The 22,498-nt window shown below is 47.4% G+C and overlaps 2 protein-coding genes across 5 annotated transcripts in view; both read right to left on the bottom strand.

Moving 5' to 3' along the window:
- Window positions 1-1,825: 1,825 nt before the first annotated feature.
- On the bottom strand, window positions 1,826-4,853 carry HOXA2 (homeobox A2). Its single transcript, XM_060248681.1, has 2 exons — window positions 3,662-4,853; window positions 1,826-2,988 (listed from the first exon to the last, which is right to left on the bottom strand). The coding sequence occupies exons 1-2, from the start codon at window positions 4,194-4,196 to the stop codon at window positions 2,222-2,224; spliced, it is 1,302 nt and encodes a 433-aa protein (XP_060104664.1). The 5' UTR covers window positions 4,197-4,853; the 3' UTR covers window positions 1,826-2,221.
- A 3,762-nt stretch (window positions 4,854-8,615) lies between these two features.
- HOXA3 (homeobox A3) overlaps window positions 8,616-22,498 on the bottom strand; it is a 48,662-nt gene continuing 34,779 nt past the window's right edge. For 2 of the 4 annotated variants that reach the window (XM_060248684.1, XM_060248682.1), the window contains 2 exons: window positions 12,572-13,181; window positions 8,616-10,289 (listed from right to left, as the gene is read on the bottom strand). In XM_060248684.1, the coding sequence (XP_060104667.1) occupies window positions 9,526-10,289; window positions 12,572-13,064 (1,257 nt within the window). In that variant the 5' untranslated portion in view covers window positions 13,065-13,181 and the 3' untranslated portion in view covers window positions 8,616-9,525. Of the gene's footprint in view, window positions 10,290-12,571; window positions 13,182-16,296; window positions 16,391-21,216; window positions 21,545-22,498 lie in introns of those variants that run through there. The other 2 variants (XM_060248683.1, XM_060248685.1) reach the window with 2 other exon arrangements.

The raw sequence follows: 22,498 nt of genomic DNA on the forward strand, positions 1-22,498 counted from the left end.
CGATGTCGAACCACCCGAAGTTTCCATCCACCCGCACAGAGCCCGCAGTCCCCCTGCCCTGCCCGGTGTTTCCCAAACAGCCAGGCCTGCTCCTCGCTTTCCCCTCCCCCACCCTCCCCTACACCCGCCTTTGTTGTATCGGTTCATCTCGTTTTTTCTGAACCGGGAGAAGCCAGCGATGTAGCCCCCCACCCCACCCCGTCACAGGACATCAGGGAAAAAACCCAAATCTTCCTCCTCAGGCCTTTAAACTGAGAAAGAAGGGTTAGGCTTTTTGCTGTTGAAAGACAAGAAAACTCTAGAGCTTGTTTCAATACCGAGAGGAAATCGACTGGGATAAGGGTGCGGGGTGAGTGTTTGTCTCTTGCTCTTTGAATACAACCCCCCTTCCCACGCTGCCTCCTCTGGAAACGAAAAAGCGCCCCCACTGCCCTCTCCCCCCATGCAACTCTACCTCTAGCTTGAAAGCAGGCAAAGCATCAAGTGGGGCGGGCGGGGGAGAGCAGAGGCCCGGGATTCCCTGCCGCACCTGAAGCTTAGCCAAGCTGTTGTTTTAACAGAGCAATAAAAATGAATTATGACTAACCGCCTTCTACTTAATGGTTTTAGACGGGGATCCCCAGCCCGAGCAAATACGTAAGAGGGTTTTTATTTGTGCATGTGTTCCTGCAATTGATCTCTTTGATGACATTCTCATTCACAGAACGCGTTTGATTTATGAGTTTAGGAAGAATTGCATCCAATCCTTCCAGCTATTACCCACGCAGCTCAGCGCCACCCCACTTAGATGGGGTGCAAAGCAGGGAAGCAAACCACGATCAAAATAAACACAAAGGGAAGTAGGGAAACCGGTGCATGCAGAGCCCTGGCGGAGGCTCTACAGCCGTCTTCTTCTCTGGGCATCTAGACATTCAGGCGCGGGGAAGATGTTGCCTGCTGGCACCCGCAGCACACAGAGGGGCTGAGGCACACAAAGTAAACCGCATTTGGACATCTGAAAGCGGGTTCGAGAACAGGCACGCAGCCCCAGTTAATAGCAGGGAACTCTCGGTTGTTGTTATAATTGGATCCCTTGTTCTGGTCTCCTGAAAGGTGAACTTGTTAGCCCAGTTTCCCCTTCTCCGTCCTTGAGTCCCCTTTCCTACAACCACCAGCTTTCGTTCTCTAACCCTTTTGTAAGGAACAGATAATTGAAAATATGTAAATTTTTCGTGCATTGTACAAATAATGATACTACTACTACTAATAATAATAATAATACTTTTTTCCTGATTTCCTCTCTCTTAGGTTTCTTGTTTCTGGATCTTTGGACGTCTGGGAAATCTTTGTGGGCATTTAAATGCTGGCTCCCTGCAACTTCCCTCCCTCCAGAGACATGGCAAAAGGAATAGATAGAAGCTTTCAATAATGGGAAAAGACATGTGCGCATTAAATTGCTGGTTGTTTGGCGCAGCCTGTAGATGCAAGCGCCTGTAACTTGCAAGGCAGACTAGTCGGCTTCTCGCCAAACATTAGTAAAAACCCCAAACCCTCAGGAACTCACAAGCACATAAGTTACAGCCTATAAAGATCTTAACTTGTTTCCGATCTTAGATTCTAATGTGTAAGTTGAGAGGGTGGACCCTTGGGGGGCATTTTTGTTTTTCTGTTGAGAACTTTGAAAATAAAATATTTGCAGGTGCTTACCCTGTAATAAATATATTTCTAATGAAAAAGGGCAGAGCTGGTGACCGAATTGTTTGGTTTTATTGCGGAATTTAGGCTTGTGGGGGGGGGGGAGAATCCCTTGTGCATAAAGAGAGAGAGAGAGAGATAAGGAAAGTGCTTGTAGCAAACAAGAATTTATTCTACCAAAAATACTTATGACAACGCATCCTAATGTCATACAAAAATAAAAAGAAAGTGAAGAGAGAGTTCGATACGATCACTTTCTTGCAGGCCTTATATATTGCTTTCACAGGAGGACCTAGAATGTGACTAGGTTATATTGAACACAACTAAAAAAAAAAGGGAAGTCATAGAAAAACGGCAAAAATGGCTCTCCAACACATTATATATCAAAAAGGGAAAGAATAAAAAAGAAAATACTGACCAGGAAAAGGGAAAGATATTAAATCGAACCATCTTTTCCCTCGCTCTTTTTCCCCTCCCCCCAAAAAGAGGGGGGAAAGAAAGGAAAGAAAGATAGCATAACCCTTGGCGAGCGCAGGTCTGTCCTTTCTCAGTAATTCAGATGCTGCAAGTCAATTGTGGTGAGTGTATCTGTAAAAAAGTCAAAGCTGTCAGCTGAAATATCTACAGGACTGTCGAGGGATCCTGGCAGACTGGGGGAGACGGCATCGGAGAGCTGTAGGCAGGAATCTGCGGAGAAAACGCTGAAGTCCTGCAAAGAAGGGACGTCCAGGGCCTCTGGGCTGTCATTGTTCAGGCCGGCTGCACAGTTCTGGGCCATTGTTGACAGGCAGTTGGGAACAGTGGGTGACTGGTGCTGAAAATGTTTCAAATTTTTCTCATTGCTGGTTAAAGGCGAAACTGGGAAACTTTGGGAGTCTCCATTGTGGACAGACGGAACCTGCTGCTGTGCCAGGGCGTTCTGTTGAAAAGTGTAGCCTTCCCTTTCCAGAAGAGCGCCTGAGACATTGTTGAGGGCTTGCTCGAAGAGGGATTTCTCCTCCTCCTCTTCCTCCTCCTCCTCCTCCTCTTCTTCTTCGGCTTTCTCCGAGTCCTCTAAACCTTTGAATTTCCCGTCCACGTTCTGGTTCTCCTTGCATTGGGTCTGTCTCTTGTGCTTCATCCTTCGGTTTTGAAACCAGACTTTGACTTGCCTCTCGGTCAGATCCAGGAGGGCGGCTATCTCCACCCTTCTTGGTCTGCAGAGGTACTTGTTGAAATGAAATTCCTTTTCCAGCTCCAAAAGCTGCGTGTTAGTGTAAGCAGTCCTCAGCCTCCTAGAACCACCGTTACCATTATCAGGGATTTCAAGAGATTCTGTGTAAAAAACAACAACAATCATGTAGACATCAAAAAGCGAAATCGGAGATTTGGAAATCTCCAGACATGTTGAGGAAGGGATGGTAGGAGAAAAGGAGGGGGGGGACAACTCAAACCCTCTCTCTTTCTCTGTAAAGCATAAAAATCTCAACTGCAACAAAATGGCCGCCCTTGAATGCAGTAAATCCATTGTTTTGCACTCTTGTGCGCCCGGTCCCTTGGACCCCCTTTCTCCTGAGCTCAAGGCAACGCTTTACCTCCATCTCCCAACCTACCCATCCCCGAGCAAACTTTGATATTAGCCATACAACAATTTATAATTAATGCATCAGCTGCTTAGCTGAGCAAGAGCAATCTATCACTCTTCATTACTGTCAAATATCCCAACTCTGGGACAGGGAGACAAGAGGAGGTCACCTCCAACTCAAATAAATCATCCCACGCTAAACAAGTTAGGGGAAAGAAACTTTGCTGGGGGGTGGGCTGGCGGTAGGGTTGGGGGGCTATTCTGATTTCTCTGGCTGTGGACCCCACCGGTTTGCTCTTCCTCCAGAAACCCAGTTCAAATCTCTTAAGTTGGGAAGCCGAGGACCGGCGTGGCGGGGAGGGGGGGGGGTGAAATGGGAAGCCCCTTGGAAGGCTGAATGTGCGGCAAAGTCTTTCAACTGACCTTTGTGGCTCAGGCAAGCTGGTCCAGTGGCGGAGGCCGAAGACGGCGGCGGCAGGGCAGATTTCTTGGAGGCTTTTTTCTCCTTCATCCAGGGGTACTCCGGAGGCTGGAGAGCGCCGGCTGGCACAGGGCTGCCGCTGCTGCCATTGGGGCTGTGCTTGGGGCGGCCGCTGCTGCTGTGGCGAGGGTGGTTGCCTGGGTTCAGGCTGGGGATGGTCTGCTCAAAAGGAGGAGGAATCAGTGTCGAGTGTGAAAGCGTCGAGTTCTTGATTGATGAACTTTGAAATGTATCACCGACAGGGGGAAAAGATGTCAGGCACTCAGCGAGCGATGGCTGGCTATTGATAAAACCAATCTCTCGCTCAAATTCGAAATTCATGGCCTTCAACTCGCAGCCCCCTTGGAGAAAAAGTTCCCTCTTATTTAGCGCTTCTGGGAGGGGGAGGGGGGAGCAAGGCCCAGGAAAGGGGGGGGGGGAGCGAGAGAGGGAGAGAAAGGAAGAGGGAGAGAGAGAGAAAAGGAAAAAAAATATCATAGAAGATCGCTGGTGGGGTGTTTTTTTTCTAATTCACTGATTACAGCCGTATGGGGACCGTGCTACTATTAAACTATTGAATTCATGGAGACAAGGTTGAAATTGGACCGAATTGGCTGTCACATGATTGCCTCTGCCCAATGACAATTTGGGCTTTAATCAAAAGAAGCCACTGTCTGTTTGATTGATCCAAAAAAGTCGAGAAGGAACGCCTCATTGGGGGCCAGAAAGCCATTATTTACACTTTTTAAAGGGGGGTGGGTGGGGAGGCGGCTATCTGCCCAGTTCTTTCTCTCTCTCTCTCCCCTCTCGCCTCCTAATCTGGACGGATATCTGGGTGCGAGTGTGTGTTTGTGGTTGCCTTGTGGTAGTTGTGTGCTGCTGCTGCCGCCGCCGCCGAGCTCCTCCGTCGGGTGGGCTCCTTCCTGCCCCTTCTCCTCCAAGCACGCTCCTCTCTCATTGTTTGGGACTGTCAGGCAAGCGCTTTGCACCTCACAAATCATTTAAGCACCTCAATCTGACGCCTTGAGTCATTAACAAAGTAATCCATTACTCTTCAAAGTTTTGACACCACCGGCCCCCACATCTCAGACACGCTGGAAGTTGCACCCGGTCAGCGATGCCAAACAGTGGGGCTAGCCTGGATTTGCTTTTAACGCCCCCCCCCCACCAAATCAGGAATAACCACTTCCTTTTAGAAATAGGAGTGGGGTTCTTCCCCCACCCCTTTTACTTGCTCCCAACCTGGGATCTGGACGCCACCACCTCCCTTCCCGGTCAACTGGGTGTACAGTAGGGAAAACAATTGACCGCCGGTCCCTGCATCCAGCTATTGTGTCGAAGGAATTCCTTCCACAGCCTTTGGGCTCCAATGGGAAGAGGAACAGAACGCAGCCCGGCGGCTGGAGACTTTCCCCTGCAGTCGGCTTGACAGAGGTGGACGATCCAAACAGAGATATTTCCACTCGACCCGGGGACTGTAAAGAGGGGTTCCAGGAGGGGGGGGGGATCACAAAACAACATCTAAAGCATTAACTAGATCACTGGAATCTGCTGACACATTGTGGTTAAGTAGCCTCAGCAAAGCTGGCCGGGGTATTTTCGATACCAATAAAATATGTCAAAAGCCAATGCCTTTTTCTTTTATTAAAAAAAATGCTGCAAACGGCTGAAAGCCGACTAACCCTTTTTGTTCCACCCATATTATTAGGGGCACACGACCCTCTCATTTGCTAGTTTAACCTGCCCACGATTTAGGGGAAAATATCTTTACAATAGCCCCCCCCCCAAAAAAGAAAAAGGTAAGGACAGAAAGGTGGAGAGACCTGGAGGCGAGGAGAAGAATCATAAGGCGGCGATGGAAACCAGACCGGCTTCCTCTTCTCCAAGGCAGAGGCCAGCAGTCCTATGATTTGGGGGAGAGAGCATTCTGGAAGGGGAGGGGGAGAGAGAAAGAAAACGAGGTGGCTCTATTTTTATATTTATGTATTCCAATGAAGCCAAAAGTGCATCCGCTACCTTTGAGTCTATTTAGACTGCCGAGATGAATCGTGAGAATGGCTGGCAAGTGGTTAAGATAATAAACTGGTCATTATACAGCTAGCTTAAGTGAAACTGACCCCCCCCCCCCCCAAAAAAAGCACCCATCGTTTTAGTTTTAAGCAAATAACACCTCCTCATAGGGATCACAGGTGGGGGAGGGGCTAGAATATTGTAATATTTGTAACCTAAAATGTAGATGGGGAGGTGGGGGTCATTTAATACTTCTTTAAGAGCTGTGGAAGGGGGAGGGAGGGAGGATGCCTTACAAATATACATGCTGTTGGAGATGTTAGAGGGGTTTTAATTTTCTTGCTTTTACTCCAAACAAAGCTCCGCTGAAGCCTGGGCGCGATCAATCTTCCTGGCCAAACGCTTTGACAGCTTCTGGCCCTTAAGAACACATTTCAGGCTTCTTGCTCTTTCCTGCATCAAATGTGGCTGAGAAAAGAAGGGGGGAAAGAGAGAGAAAGAGCAAGAAACGCAAGTAAACAAGAGCTGTTTCTTCTTTTCCTCCTCCCTAAAAGGGATTTTAGTATTCAGGATGGGGACCTCAGCTCTTTCGGATGGCCCTAAAACAGCGACCATCCTAGATTCCCCCCTCCCCTCTTTATTTCTGCCTAGACTATGAGGGCTGAAAGTGAAATGGACTAGAGGCGGGGGAGGTAACCCAAAAGGAGGAAAGGCAAGTGGGAAAGGGGGGGTTCAGTTCAGAAAGCCTTTGTAAGTCAAATCCGTGTGGGAGGGCTATTCCGAGCATTTTGTGGTGGGCTGTCTAATAGAAAAAACACCTGGAACAAAGAATTTTTTTTCTATTGGGGTGCTCAACCAAACCAAACAAAAAAAATCATGCAAAAATACATTCTGAGACATAAACAAGAGTATACCTGCCTGCAGGGCTGCGTGGAGAAATCTTTTGCTGTTTAAAAAAAAAAATCAGAGGCGGATGAAATATTTGCTGCAGGAAGGGAAAGGCCTGAAGAGGTGCCTTTGCAAGAAGACAGAAAGGAGGACGCCGCTGCCTTTTCCTTGTCGGTCCTCTTTGGAAGGTGGGCTTCCTGTGCCCAGACCAGCTGCTTACTCGCCCCTGATGCCTGCTAGAAGGCATCCTCTTTGGCATTGGTTTTGACGAGGGAAATATCCTCCATCATCCGCTTTCACTTCATCTTTCTCCAAAAGCGACATCTCGGAGCTTCACATTGATTTTTCCATCATAAGCCTCTTTTAAATATGATCACGTTTTAAAAAGGTTTCGGGCAACCCGTGCTCGTTTGGCAGCGCGCAGCAGTAGATATGAACGGAGCTTCCTCGGTGGAAGCAGGAAGGTATGTATAGAATGCCAAAGAATGCCGAAAAAATGTGTATTTGAACATTAGAACTCGGTTTCATTTATTGGGGGCGATATTATTGGAACATGAAACCAGGACGATTCTTAGACGGAGGGAAAAGAGGACAGATCATATTTCAAAAAAGGAAACCAATATGGCGACATTTTTCTTGAGACAAAATTTTTTAAAAAGTAAAACATCTAGGAAAGTAGCATTGAACATCCTCAAGTCCCAGAATTCCAAAATCAATCGAAATTAAGAAATAATCTTCAAATCTTAAGGTCTCTTTTCTATCTGTGGGGAACAAACCAACCAATCTTTTTTCCAAGCCCTAAAAATTATCTTTGTTGGAAGGTTTCCTTAAGGCAGATCGGACCCCGGGGGTCCTTCTGGGAACAATTTTTCTAGAGATATAACCAAAGCTATAAGCAAAGTAGCTGTTTTCTTTCAAAAAAAAAAAAAGAAGGGAAAAAACCCACCCCCAAATCTCTGTCTCTAAGTGAAGAAGGAGTTCTCTTATCTCCCCTCCCCCACCCAATCTCGAAGGGGTGGGTGGGGGAGTGGGCTGCGAATTATATAAGCAAAATGTGCAAACTTATTATTATTTTCTTTTTAAAATCTCGGTTTCTGAAACAGTAGATGAAAGCAGCGCAGTCTGTGGAGAAAAGGACCGGGAGCAACCCCGGTCTCTTCTTCACCCCCGGGGAGGGCCTGCTCGCCTGGCGCACAGGCCTGATTTATGACTCCTGAAGGTCTTCCTTCAATCTGGAGATGACAGATTGCATTCTGCTTGGGAGCAAAGGCGTCCTGAATGCGTGCCATCCCAAATATGAGTCTACACCGGTCTCACTGTTATTCTTTGTTCTGCCGCCTTTTTCTTGCATTTCTGCCTTAAAAAAAAATCTATCCTTGTAAACAGTGACTGAATTGTCCACTTTGACCCCAGGAGGAAAAGTGTGGGTGTAAGAAGGCGCCGGGCCTTTTCCCAAGGTCTTCAGCGCGGAGGCGAGAAGAAGCTGCTTCCAGGGAACGGCTGCCCTTTCCCAGCAGCAGAAAGAGCCCAACATGGCGAAGGGAGAGGAGAACAGCCTGCAAGCGAGACCCAGCCAAAGCGGAGGCCTCCAGAGGAGACTCCCTCGCCAAAGCGGCTGCACCTGAGCTCCAGATACCGGCTGTACCACCGATTCTTGGTGAAAGCTGCAGGGCCCAAAAAGGACAAGAAGAAAACGCTGCACTGCCTGTAGCTGGATCTTTTTAAAAATAAATATCTATATACATATTAGAACTCTGTAAATCCTCAGCTATGGTCGCAAAGGGCCGACGCATCTTGGATATTTCCAGTGGCCTGTTGTTTGCAACAGACGAGTGCTTATTTAAGGCTTGGGAGCCCAACCAAAGCAACTGGGAAGAACTGAAGGACCGCTACCGGGGCGGGGGGTGGGGGGGAGGGTTACGTATTCAGAAGCTGAACTGACAGGATCGGCCGCTGCCTTCTGCTCTCTCTTCTGCAACCTCCTCTTTTAAAGGCAAAGGATCGTATCTGAACTCTGTATTATTCAGAATAAAAACTTTATTATTATTTTTTCAGAATGTGAGCAGCAAGGAATGTATAATTTTCAAAACAAATTTAGGTGTTTTTTTTCTTGTTCATGTTTACACATTTCCCGTTTAGTTTGATGTTACAGACATCCGGTTTTTTTGTTCCTATGGCAGCTAGTTGTTTGCTTTCCAGATTTTATTGCATTTTCTTTTTTTAAATAAAGGAGTTCTCTTTTCCTTTTCAAATGATATACCCTACGTATGCTATCTAACATACAGTCAGGTAAATATCTCCTGAATATTCAGGGTACAGTTTTTTTTTTTAATATCTTTATATATATAAATATGAACAGATGGGGATAAATAAAAAATTTAAACACTTAGATTATTCAAAGTTTGCAAAAAATATAAATAAATCTGAATGTTCACCAGCATACACACGTTGAAAGACGTACACGTATTAATATTTTCACCCAGGGAGCCCCTGTTCAAGCGCCTTTGATTTCTCTCTCGCTATTTAAAAGAAGTGCAATTAAAATAAAAATGCTTCCCCAGTTGGGATCAATTCTGTACGAACAAATTCACATTTAAGAACCGTTTGGATAGAAAAAATTTGTTCATATACCCTGTTTTGATAAAAGAGTCGAAGTGAAAGTACAAAGCCTCCGCATACTCTCAAAGGAGGACACGAGGCAAGAGTTCAAGGAGATAAATATTCACTACTGAAACTAGAGAGCGATTCAAGCAACAAATATTGCTACGTCACATAAACTAGAAAAACGCTTTTTACCAAAAGAAAAGAAAACAACAAAGTAAAATAGAGGGGGGGGGGCTAAAGTATTTTCTTTTCTTTTCTTTTCTTAAAAAAACACGTTAGAGGGAATTTTTTTTTTATGATTCACGTAGTAACTGATGATGATATATTACAGATGGGTAAGTTTGGGAGCTTCCTGAATTCTTCCCTGAGAAGGATGGTGAGAAGTAAGATCAGTGTAGGTCGGGTGTGGCTCGCAAGGTCCATGGTGATGATTGTTGCCCATTGGCCCACTGTAGTCCATATTGGTGGAAGAAGGATGAGGGAGGTGAGTCAGACCAAAGATGGAAGGACCAGAATTTGCCATGGTATCCACATAATTGCCCCCAACATAGACGGGGCTTCCCTGTATATGCGGATTGCCATAACCATTGCCTTGGAGAGGATGAGGGTCATATTCAGGAGTCACTGCTGCAGTTCCGGTATATCTCTTTTGAGCAGGCGGGCAGCTATTGAGAGGAGCCGGATATGACGTAGGGATGCCATAGGCATTCTGATGAGGCTTGCTGAAGGATGGAGGTGACTGGGGCTCGTAGGGAACACTGTTTACTAGTGAATGCATAGAGTTCAGATATCCTCCAGCCGCTGGTGGGACAGGACTTCTGCTTGGGGATTGTCCTCCAGAAGAGGTCATCATACCTTTCCCCTTCTGATCCTTTTTGTATTTCATCCTGCGGTTTTGAAACCATATTTTGATCTGTCTTTCTGTGAGATTTAGCAAGTTAGCCATCTCTACCCTTCTTGGCCTGCAAAGGTATCTATTGAAGTGAAATTCCTTTTCCAGTTCTACGAGCTGAGCACTTGTGTAAGCCGTGCGGGCTCTCTTAGATGAAGCTTGCCCAGGGGGGCTTTTATCACCAGCACAACTCTCACCTATGCAAATCATAACAAAGAACAAAGTGAGTATGGAGGCACCTGGACACGCAACAAAGAATCAACCTCTGTCCTACTAGCACCAACATATTGCAGGGCCTAGTGGTAAAAATGACTGTTTCATGAGTCAGATGGTCTGCTGTGTCTACCAAATGCTCAGGTTACAGTAACTCACTTAAGAAATGTATACACATTGTAGGTGTCGTTTTAGGGCCTGAGATATAACCATTGAAAACCAATGGAAATGCAGGTCTATAGATACTTCTATTTAAAAGATAAATGCAGTGGGATATAAAGGTATAGATTTTGGGGTTACACACTGTCAGTCCCCAAACCACCAAATCAAGAGTTGTTTGCTACAGTAATTGGATTTCTTCCAAGTAATTGAATGAAAGTCCTTTTGAAGTCTGTAGGCTGAATTGTTTTGTTGCTTAGGAGATTTTAGGGAGAAAAATACTTGACACCCCCCCCCTTTTTTGAATCACATGCAAAGGTCTCATTGACCTCTGTGGGTTCTGGACACTTTACTTTCATTTCTCACATATACACTGAAAATGTAAATGTAAAATTCAGTGGTAAAAGCCATCCTCCAAAGATTTCTTTCCTCTGTGGCTTCCAACTGCCAGTTCCACAAACCAGTAACAGAGAACAGGTGAGTTAAAGATAACTGTGGCCCATGGGATTAATCTACACACAGGGCCTGGTCTACCATAAGTTTTCTCTGGAGGCAAATTTTAGGATGTCATATTAAAATAGGGTATTTTGGATCATTTAGGTTGCAATGACAATACTAAATAACATACTTTCAATCCAATTTCAATGCACTTTCCAACTGAATTTTGCCAGTTCTCACAGTAAAATCCAGTTTAAAAGTGAACTGAAAATGGATTGAAAGTGCATCATTTCATGTGTATGATCACAGCCTTAGCGTATTTTTTTTTCATGAGAAGGAGGCACTGCTTAGGTTCCACACACACACACAACTATTTTTGGCCTTGGCTTTGTGCACCCCTCAGAGAAAGCTAAAAATGCCTAAAAGGCCCACTCAGTCCCAGGTATCCTAAACTCCTTTGGAAGTAAATTCCACTGGAATCCATGGTTTTGTTTTTTTGCAGGTTTATTATCAAGCTGTATGTATATGTTGCACAGAATTCAATGGAACAACTGTCTCTGATTGCACTTCAGTTGCCATGACCCAGAAAACTGGGATTTACTTCCAATTTGACATGTTTAGGACTGGGCTGCCACCATTATTATTTAGATGGAACTGGGTTATGAAGGGAGGGGCAATGCTCAAAACACATAGTTTAGAGCACTGTATATATTAAATAATAAAATATGTCAGTGTTGATTTTCCACTATAACAGCATTAGAAATGCATTGAAGAAAACATTTGCAAAAAAATTAGAATCTATTTTCTCAGCAGAAGATAAATTGAGGAAGTAAGTGGTAAACAGAAGCCAAATGCCTGGGGAGGCTGAGGCTAATACTTTTCTCATCGATTTGAGTTTTCTTATGTAATAGCATTGTTGATAAACACCATAATCCTCCCATAATGTATTTATGGACCTGCCTACAAAGTGCTAAAGGACCCTAAGCTTTGTTTACTACTCTTCTAAGGCAGCAGCCAGTCTGTGAGCTATAATCAAAAGAAGTTATGAATATCAAACCAAGCATTGATCCTGACTGCAGATAATGATGAGCTATATTACTCCATTACACTTCAGCTAGGATAGGTCACTGTCTTGTGACTGTAAGTGCAGAGCCCTCCCTGCCCCCCCCCCCCAAGCACACAGATCCTGCTGCTGGTTGAAGGCAGGTCTAGACCTTTGTATCTTGACATAGTTTTAAGCCAGCTGAAAGGGGAGGGATGGGCTTGTCTATGGAATGTTGAAGACTCAGAGATGGCTGTTAGGGTCATCTCATAGTCTGCAAGGAGAAGAGCTGGGAAGCTAGTAAACTTCACATTGTGGAATAAGTAATGTAAAACCTCCTGAAGTTTCCCTTCTCACTCCTTTCTTGTGAGATGGGTGTGTTTGGTAGGGTTTTGTGTTTTTTTTAAGTATGTTTTAAACAAGAGAATCCTTGGGATCTCAAGAGGCTTTAAGTTTCAGTTCCCATGTGAAATATTTGGGGGACGTTCCAAACCTGTCTTGCCACAATGAGATACCTAGGAGTGAAGGATCCAAAGAACTGGGTGGTGGAGCTGTCTGTCTGTGTAAGTACTTCCCTTGTTCGATAGCAATCGATCTCTTCTCCCCCTCCCCTTCCTTCTTCCATACCTGAACTGGAACCGCTGTTCTTCTGCTTTGTGTTTTGTCGAGACTCTTTCATCCAGGGGAATATTTGTTTGGACATGGTCGGCGAGTTCATGACGGAGCTCTTGGTGGCGTTGGCTGGGGTTGCATTGGTGCTGGCATTCTGAGGTGGGGACACAGAAGGGGGTGGAGGTGGCTGCGGCGGGGCCTGTTGGCTGGGAGGCTGCTGCTGCTGTTGGGGTGGCTCTGGAAGGACCGGGGGCTGGAGGGATTGGCCGGAGATGGTCCTCATGCAACTCTCATTGATTTCATTGGCCTTGTGGTGGGAGACGGCGCTGCCGCCGGCGCCGGGGGACTGTAACGAGCAGGCAGGTCGATGGTACTCTGTTTCCACCAGCGACGAAGAAGGAGGTGGAGGATATTGCTGCTGACTAGCATTGTAAGCGAAACCATTTGCTCCTTGGTAAGGATAGCCGCCATAGATCGCAGAGCTGTCGTAGTAGGTCGCTTTTTGCATTTCGTTGTTTCCCAATATTTATTTCACAAACTGACAGGGTCTTGACACCCTTAAAGAATAACATTGGCACCCCTCTGTCACGTGACGTTTTTCCTCCAATGGCCCCTCCTGGTAGACCTAGGGAGTAGGGAAAGCACAGGAGAGTGAAGAAATAGTACAAATCCATCTTACTTTCAATAGCTAAGTGACATGAAAGCCATAACAGAAAAAGTGGTCAGCAATATTTAGCAGCATGACTTGGCCTGAGGCGCGGAGTGTGTTGCGACAGAAAAACTGCTTGGATTTACTGGCAGCCAGGACCGTGTGGTTTACTGCTCTCGGAGAGACCAGCTTTCTAGGATTTCCGAACTCCCCCTCCCCCCCCCCCCCACACGCGTACTGAAAATATTTTATGGTTTTCTCACAGAAAGGAACTCCTAGCTCATGTGAATCCAACAGTTCCAGTTAAGGGAGATTCCCCCCTCCCCCCATTATTACCATCGGGTTAATCGGTAGATCTTTCCTGCTACAAACTTAGAGGTCGTAATTTTGCTTCCCTTCAAAAAAGTGATGGAAGCATAGCTGCAATTCTGAATACAATTTATTTCACAATTCATGGGCAACCCCACATTCTTGCCGTCGAGGGATTCCAGCTCGTAAAATATTTGATAGGAAGCGACGTTGTAACACATAATGGCACTCGTGTAATGAAACTGCTGATCGACTAGGGATATCTCCTTACTTCCCTATGTAATAACCAGCCAACTTCCTGAGCATAAATTAAGCTTAAATGCTGCGACCCTACCAGCGACACAAATCTGGACACTAGGATCAAAACAGCCTCCACATGAAGCCAAGTCTTCCAAACCTCCATTCTGTGTGGAAGTTTCTTTCTGTACTTTGGGGCCTATACTTAGATTACATTCTGAGGGAAGTGAAATAAATTCTTAGGGAGTCCATCAAAACCATAAGCACTTTTTAAATGTTCTTCGAAATCTCCTTCCCCTCCCCCAAGTAAGATCCCTCGAATTCTACCTGTTCAAACATGATGGATTGGGGGGAAAGCACACACACACATACACAAACACCAGGAACCTGAAAAACCAGCGTTCATCTCCATGACCACGGCTTGAACTTTCCTACCAACTCAACGATAATAGGTTCTGTCTTTGGAACTGCTATGTAATTTGATGTATGGGGGTCATTTGGCTGCAGAGAAGCGAATGGACACACAAAACCGCAGAAGGCTCCTCCGGCCCAGGCGAATCTTTTCTGCTCACTCAACAATGTTTACCTGTCTGAGCATTGCCAGCTAGAGATGGGCTCCCATTCATGGAAATCTTATCTAGCATCTAAGAACTTTTTATAGACTCTCCAGCGCCAGAAATTAAACGCATTTCTCCACACCTTCCCTCGCCTCTAGTCTTCCCGCTTGCACCGTCCCTTCACCATTCAGAGCAAAACACTTCTCTGCCAAGGCTCATCGCTGGAGGGGAAGTTACACAATATCATATTCTCTCTCTCTCTCTCTCTCTGTTTCAAATTAATTGTACGGGCTTGAGTTTCAATTTAGAACCTTTGAATCGAAATTAAGGCACTTTATGGGGACGAATTATTTAATCACTCTTTTACATTTGCCTGCTGCCCTTTGATTCCATTAAAAAGAGAGAGAAAAAACCCCAGTAACCAAGTCCTTCGGTGGTTATTAGTCAAGATGTGAATATGTAAGCAGGTAGAGACAACCCCAGATCGCGGATGCTGCACGGACTGAATTCGATTGGTCCAGTCGGAAAGTAAATCGACTTTACTTTACTTTTAACTGGATGGCAGAGCCTATTGTTGCTTTCTGTTCCTTCATATTTCCGGGCTTTGAGGGGGTTGCATTTTGTATGCGTGAGTCTGGCCTATTGACTTTTCTGCAACACAACTATAAAATATAAAACCGGTGACGATTTCTAGAACCTCCTTTCCCCTCCTAGGCCGCTTAATACTCTCCTAGATCTCACGACTTGGCCCTCACCAATCATAACTGGGGGAGGGGGGGGGAGAGAATAACGCTAAAGAGTTTCAGGGAGTAAGGTAGGGTTATTCCCATTCTCAACAGCCGACACTTTCCTCCCAAAGTTCTAAGGCGTTCAGACAACTAGGGAAGGAGACCAGCAAGCCAGCTTCCGCTAAAGTCAGCGGCAAAACTCCTAGCATGGCTGTGGATTAGACCCTACATGCAACTGCACCTCCCAAGGTTAACATTTCCTCCTGATAACTCGCCTCTTGCAGATACAGCACAGCCAGTCTACAACTACAGAGGGGAAAGGGGGAGGGGGCTTGATATCTGCAAAAAGAGGCCCCAAATTAATTTGGTTTGGCAGACACAACCTCTTCTGGAAACTCTTGATGTTTTTATCAAAAAAAGAGATTCCGTCTGGTGCAAGGTAGCCCGATCCTGTGCGTGTTTACTCTGAAGTAAGTCCCATAGAGCTTGAAGGGATTCCTAGCCAGTGCTCATAGAATGGCTTAATGCCTTGTGGGTGCCTCGGGGTGAGTAAGGACTACATCGGTCCTTTCAAAGAAAGGTTCCGAAGTGCTTTTTTAATAAGCCGCTTGAAAGGGATGGGGGGTTGGGTGGGAGAGTTTGGCTGGATTAAGGCAAAGCAGTTCGTTCCTTCAGCCTCCCAAACAACCCCGCCCTTTCTCCCACTGTTCCGTCCGGACCCATATCCCAGGACACAGACCAAATGTTTGGACTTGTGTCGATTTAGTTCCCGGGGAAGAGGGGAGCTTGAAGGGGCCTAAAAGTTCTAGGGCCCAGCCCGTCGCCTCCCTTGGTTCGTGGACCGGAGCTCCAAAGTTTCAGGGCCCATTCCCTCGCCTCCGTTGGCCCGTGGACCAGACCTCAGACTAACACTAACCCCGAGCGTTTTTGCTGACACCCCCTCCCCCCCCCCACACACTCTAAAGAGGTTAAGCGCGAGAGCACCCCTTTCCCAGTCGCCACCCCACACTCGCCTCCACCCCCCACCCCCGCCAGCCCTCGCCTCTCCCCGCAAGATTTCCTGCTGGAGTCAGGCAAGTGGAGGGGCCAGGGGCCACCGGCCTGAACTCGAAGTGGAAAGGGTCTATCCGTCACTGCCTGGAAGGAAGCTCCAGCCTGTGAACTCTTCTTGAACCGAGATTTAAGTCTCTGGTCATAAATCACCAGGACATAAACTCCGCCATTCACCACTGATAGCAGCGGATTTTGTGGCCTGCTTACCTTAACTTCTGACGACTGAGGGGGAAGCCAGCATTTGCTCTGTGGAGGCTCGGCGACTGTCGCTCGCTCCCGGCCGGCCCTGGGGGCAGGACTCTGCCCCCCTCCACTGCCCCCCGCCCCCCGCCCAAGCCCCTCAGCTCCTCCGGGATGGGGACCGGCTCAACGCATCCCCACCAGCAGCCAAGACAGGAGGAGCCCTGCCTCAATCCGGAGGAGGAGGAGGGAGAGGAAGAGGACACGCGAGGGGATCTTTCTCCAGCTCGTCTCGGACCGACAGACCCCCTCCCTTCTTCCTTACCTCGCTCCAGCCCCTACCTCCACTTCCCCTCCCCTCAGGCCAGCCGCGATCAGAGAGACACCCCCCCCAACACACACACCCCGACTCAAGGAGCAAGGTCCCTCCTAACGCCGCTCTTCGAGAAAGCAGAGAATGCTTCTTCTAAAGCCTTGCACGCCCAAGGGGGCGTCCGTTGGGGGAAGGCAGCTGCCTCGGGAAGTCCGGGGGAAGCAGTCCAGCCGGCGGAGCGGGGGTGGGGGAAGGGGAGGGAGGGAGAAGAAAGAGGACGAGGGGACCGCCGGGGCGGCACCGGAGGCCGAGCGGATTATGCTAATGAAGACCAAGGGTCCTCACAAAAGGGTCACTCTGCCCGGACCTCGCGGTTTTGGTTTTATTAATCTGACCATAATGTTGGCTGAGCTCTTGCTTGGTGGAGATGGGTTCTTCTGGGCAGGGCTGAGGGCTAAGAGGAGGGTGTTCAGGACTGGGACACCCCCTCCCCATGTTTCATAAAGAACTCTGGTCTTCCTGGCACTCTGCCAATCGGGACCCTCCTCTCCAAGGATTGAATGAGGGCATTTCGGGATGAGGAACTGGCGCACGAGAGGTACCCACGGCCAGATGCCCATGTAAGGGTCCACCGGCTCTCAGCACCTTTCCCCGGACAGTTAACCCGCGCATGCATACCCAGGCACACCACACACATGATCAGCCGACATGCACAGTGCCAAGCTCTAAGGTCAAAGGGAGGCGTTCGCTTTGCATTGCGTTCCTAGAAACGAATGCAGGAGGCATTTAACAACTGTCAGACCCAGCTAAAGCGAATGGCCTGCCTTTTGTCTCCAGAGCAAAGGGACGCCGGGAACGACCCTCCCTAATATCTTGAAACGTAAATCTGGTCAGGGATCTAGAGGGGGGCTGCTTGTGAGTAAAACCTAAACACAACACAACAGAAGACAATTCTGCTGGAAACCGATGGACCTTCACAACCATCCAGACTTGGAAGGATTGTGGTTGGGGTTGGCCAAGACCCCTCGACAGCTAGACAAGTCCGCAGATTTCTTTACACCGAGAGACAATACGTCTGCAGGCATTCTTAAATATACTCACAGAGACATATGGGATATTGTGTGTGCATGTCGCTGGTGTGAACGTTTTGGTTTGGCGGACCTCGACGCTCTCGCCTTTCCGTGCTCCTTCTCTTCTTTCCCGTTTCTTTTCGTTCACCTCTCCCCCACCCGCCCCAATCCAGTCCATCCTTCAACCCGAGTTCACCTAACGGCGGCCAGCGGAATGCCTCTGGGTCCCAAGAAAGCCGGGCCACAGAGGAGGGGGGATGCTCCAAAAGCCACACAAAAGAAGCCGCTTGGCGCGCAGCACGTTCAAAGGAACCTCCGGATAATGCCTAGGTGTGAAATTGACAGGACTTCGTTACCCGAAGGTGTTAAAAGTACAAAGCGCCGCTGGCAACCGCAATGTCACCTTAAAGCCAAAACAAACCCAAAGGGGGGAGGGGACTTTTTTTTAAAAAAGGAACCCACAAGCACTCTAAGGCCAGGGTGGCCTCTTATGCATACCAAGGCTTTTTTTTTTTTGTCATTTATGGCTCGGCAAGATTTATGACTTCACGCAGCCAAGCTGTAAACAGAGCGCCACAACAGAAACACTTGCTCCTCGTAGCACATTGCGGTGTCTCAACATGAAAAGAGAAGCAAAGCAGCGTAGGAGGGCGGGGCGGGGGAAGAAGGGGCCAAAATCCACTGGTAGGCATTTTTCGCTACAAACGACCCCTTGAAAGTTGCGCGGGATGAAAACGCCCCTTTTGTCAATAATCAACCCCGCACTTTCTTTCTTCTGGAAACTGCTGATGTGACTTTCTTCGTTTTTTGACACTCCCCCCCCCCCTTAAAAAAAAGAAGAAGAAGAAGGAGCCCGGAGCCGGTTCAGCAGCAGTGAAAGGAGGGGTGGGGTCCCTCTCCTGAGCCACATCCGAGAGAGGGTTGCGCCTTCCAGTCCCCCACAGCCCCCGGACCACAAACGCAGGGGATTCCAGCCGGCCGTGGCGAGCTTTCCAAGGACTCCGAGATGTTTTTGTTCTGAGTACGTCTCATGTTCTGATGCTCAGATAAGGTTTGATTTCACCCTCCGAGCAAAGGAAGGTAGACAATTTGTCGCTTTCAGGAACAGGCAGTTGTAAGGCCCCGGGTCTGAAATGCGAGGGTCTCTTGCAATAATACCGGAGGGGTGCTCTTCTCCCCCCTCTCTCTCTCTTCCCGTTTAGTTTTAATACTTCTGGGGCGCAATATGAGGGCTTGGTCTCTTTTCTTAACCCTTTTGACTCTTTAACAAATATGGATGTCGTTGGATTTTAACGGAAGGCGCCTCCGCGTTTCTGCCCCTCGAAGTGACTACGGTAATTGGACTGTGGCGGCTGGAAGCAGAACTCCATAGATCTAAGAGGGCTTCCTGGAAGGGGGGATTTGATATTCTTTTCTGAAGCGACCCCTTCCAAACACCCTTTTGCAACCTGGGGCAGGAGGCTGCTCTATCAGCACCACCACCCCATCCCACGTTTTGATTCAATAATGAAGATTAACCCCATCAATTCTTTTCTGGACTGAAACCCTTCAAACCCCACTGATCTCCGCAAACACTGACGGGACTTTGGGTGCCGAAAATGGAGGAAACGGTTCCAAGTAACTGGGAGAGAAGTCGGCGGTGGGGAAATTGTCCAGAGCTGGTATCCTTACAGGGAGAGGAGCCATGAGATTGGCTGAGATTTTGAATAGACTGCCAGTCCCAAACGCCTCATAGGGAGAAGCATGCCTTGTTTACTCGGAAGTAAGTGCCACTGAATTCAGTGAGGCGCTTATTTCTCAGTAGGTGTCTTCAGGTTCGCTGTCCCAGAACTATAGCTCGCTGGAAGAAAACGGTTTTTGTCCCGATCACGGATTAGTTTACAGGTACCCACATAGTCGCCGATGGCACTCGGTTTTCTGATTTACTCAGCGTATACTGAGGGTTTACAGACGATTCCCTCTTCACTTTCCCTCACCGAGCCTTCGCCCCCCCCCCCCCACCTTTCTAGGCTTAGGAGAGGAAAGGATCAGGACACTCTCGTTTATGGCTGTTTTAACTGGGTCAAAATACTCCAGAACTGGGTCATAAATCATAAGGAACGATGACACAGTAATTGAGCAGCAATTAAAGCTTACACTGTATTGTATTTGTTTCCAAGCCCAGGTCGGCCTAGTGGAAATCTGGGATTTCCCCTCCAAAAGGATGTTTTGAAGCCCTACTTAACTATATTTAATTGCAAATTTTAGAAAAGAGGCAAGTGATGTTTTTAAATTGCTGTTTTATTTTGCCGTCTGATTAGGGAAGGGGGCGGGGGAAGGTTCCTTTTGCGTCGCGGCATTAGAGGCGCTATCAGGAAGGATTGAATTGCCATAACATTCTCGGCAAGGAAAGTTTTATTTCTAAGAGTTCCAACCTTTTCCTCCAGAAATCTATCCCAAAACTGAACAATTGCAATTTGGGAAGAGGGGAAAAAACAACAAAACCCCAGGCATATCGGCGCGTAGGCGAGAGCTCAGCCCCAGCCCACTGGCCACATAAATCAAAAATCAGCACTCTGACCTTTCGCAATGCTGGGACTCAGTGGTGGATGTAATTTTATATAACATTTGTCTCCTTGTATAACACAAGCAGGGCTTTCATTATTTCCCCCTCCCCCGGTTATTTAGTGCACATTTCCCTCCATAAAGCTGAAGAAATAAGAGGTTAAGACACGGTGATCAGTATAGGCAATCTAAGGAGAAATGTAAACCTTTATGTAAAGGGAGGGGGAGACAGATGAATGCGCCCCTTTTCCTTTCCAGATCTCTGACTGTACAAACAACACACACACATACCCCAGTATCTCCTGGGTTATTCGGAGGCTTGGAGTGGGCCCTTTTAATCCAGTCTCCGAAACAACATTGGATTTTAGCTAGCAGAAATAGGCAGAAGGGGCAGTTTCTCCACCGAAATTGTCAAGGTGTTGGCGGCGCACGTAACCCCCCCCCCCATATACCACTAAGCATCATAAATAAAATGGCAGCAGAAATGCATACTCATCGATTTGGCTCTTCTGAATCAGAGAGAGAGAGAGAGAGAAAGAGAGAAAGAGAGAGAGAGAGAGAGAGAGAGAGAGAAAGAAAGAAAGAAAGAAAGAAAGAAAGAAAGAAAGAAAGAAAGAAAGAAAGAAAGAAAGAAAGAAAGAAAGAAAGAAAGAACCCCGATCCCGTGACGTTTCTCAAAATGCCTTTCGTTCAGCATTTGAGGAATATATTAAACAATAAAAAGCGACGATGATGACCCTCCCCAGTAGGGTGATAAAGAAAGAAGGAGCATGCAGCATTCAGGCAGAAAGGCAGGCAGGAGAACAACACGCAGAAACGTGAAAGCGGTATGAGGAAAGGGGGGGGGGGGAAGAGGCAGCTATTCCATTATTGCAAGCCCCCCCCCCCCATCCAGCACACTGAAACAAAGGGGGAAACGAGGCTTGACTGGGATCCATATGCACCCTTAAGCCTTTTCTCCTGACCTTTGCCTCGGCAAGCAATAAGTCACACACGTAAATGAACAATCAACGGAAATACCTTAAAATAAAATCCATCCTTTTTAACGAAGCATCGCGTCCTAACAGCCCGGCAATAACCTTTCCATAAGGACCGAGCGCCGTAGCCCGACTGGAAGCTCTCCGAGGGGTGAGCGGGTTGGTCGCTTGCAGGGGGTTGGGGGGGGGTGGATAATAGAAAGCAGTTCTTGCTCTGAACAGAAACTGGAAAAGCGTAATCACAGGCGAAGCCAGTCCGGGTCTCCACTCCAAATGCCACAATAATGCGCTGTATTATGTGCTCACGTGGTCATACGTCAACTTAAATCCTTTTATTTGAAATAGGGAATCACTGAAGGAACAAGGGTTCGAGACGCGAGCCTCGGGGTTTGGTTTTTGGTGGTGGTTTTTGTTTTTTTTTAAACCTTCACGCAAGTGAATTAAAGAAGAGAACAATCAAGTAATGAAGATTATTTCCCCCCTTTTCCTTCTTTCACATTAATATTTCCGTACACAAAATGCAGACGGAAAGGAAATAATTCTGATTTTCATAGGATGCGATTACACTGAACTTTGAGACTGGTCAAGTGGCCCTTCTGCAGGCAACTCTCCGGTGACCCGAAGGGTGGAAGGGGGCAGGCGGCGCCATCCGAGGAGCACTTCGGCCACTGCGCTCGCCTTCACGAAGCCCCTTCGCTCAAGACACGAGGAGGATCACCCTACAGCCCACGGTCTCCTCTGTCCTTCTATTGAACGGAGCTTGCTGAACACCCACATGTTACATCAGAGCAGTTGTAGGAACCCCAAAGACCTGTAATTACCTGACAAAAGGGAAAGGAGCCTCTGGTAGAGACTGCCGGACTTCTGTCCTCGCAGCACCCTAGGAGGAGGAGGAGGCGGAGGAGGCGGCGGAGGAGGAGGGAAGCGTCATCCTGCTTTGTGGTGGATCTGAATTTTGCAAACTCTTTTGGGACCTTCTCGTTCAACCTGCGCTTACGCATTTCCTATGCAAGTACTTGAGTGATGTACAAAATTATAGGGTTCTCGAACTATGAAATATTTAGGGGGCAAGAATGATCAGCAGTCCAGAAAGGGAGGATCTTTTTTTAATAGGGGGGGGGGAGAGAGAGAGAAAGAAAGAAAAGAAACTCATGCAAGTCCCTCGAGTGACTCTAAGAAAAGAATTGATCTCGACTCGCAGATCTAAGAGCTCTTCTGTTTCTGCCCTGCACTTCTCTCAACCTACATAATGTTTTGGAGAAGGTTATGTCCCTGTTTTATAAAGGCAGCTAGAGGAACTCCTTCATTCCCATATGCAGTATATA

Source organism: Heteronotia binoei, chromosome 10 (assembly GCF_032191835.1).
Source record: "Heteronotia binoei isolate CCM8104 ecotype False Entrance Well chromosome 10, APGP_CSIRO_Hbin_v1, whole genome shotgun sequence".
Taxonomy (NCBI): domain Eukaryota; kingdom Metazoa; phylum Chordata; class Lepidosauria; order Squamata; family Gekkonidae; genus Heteronotia; species Heteronotia binoei.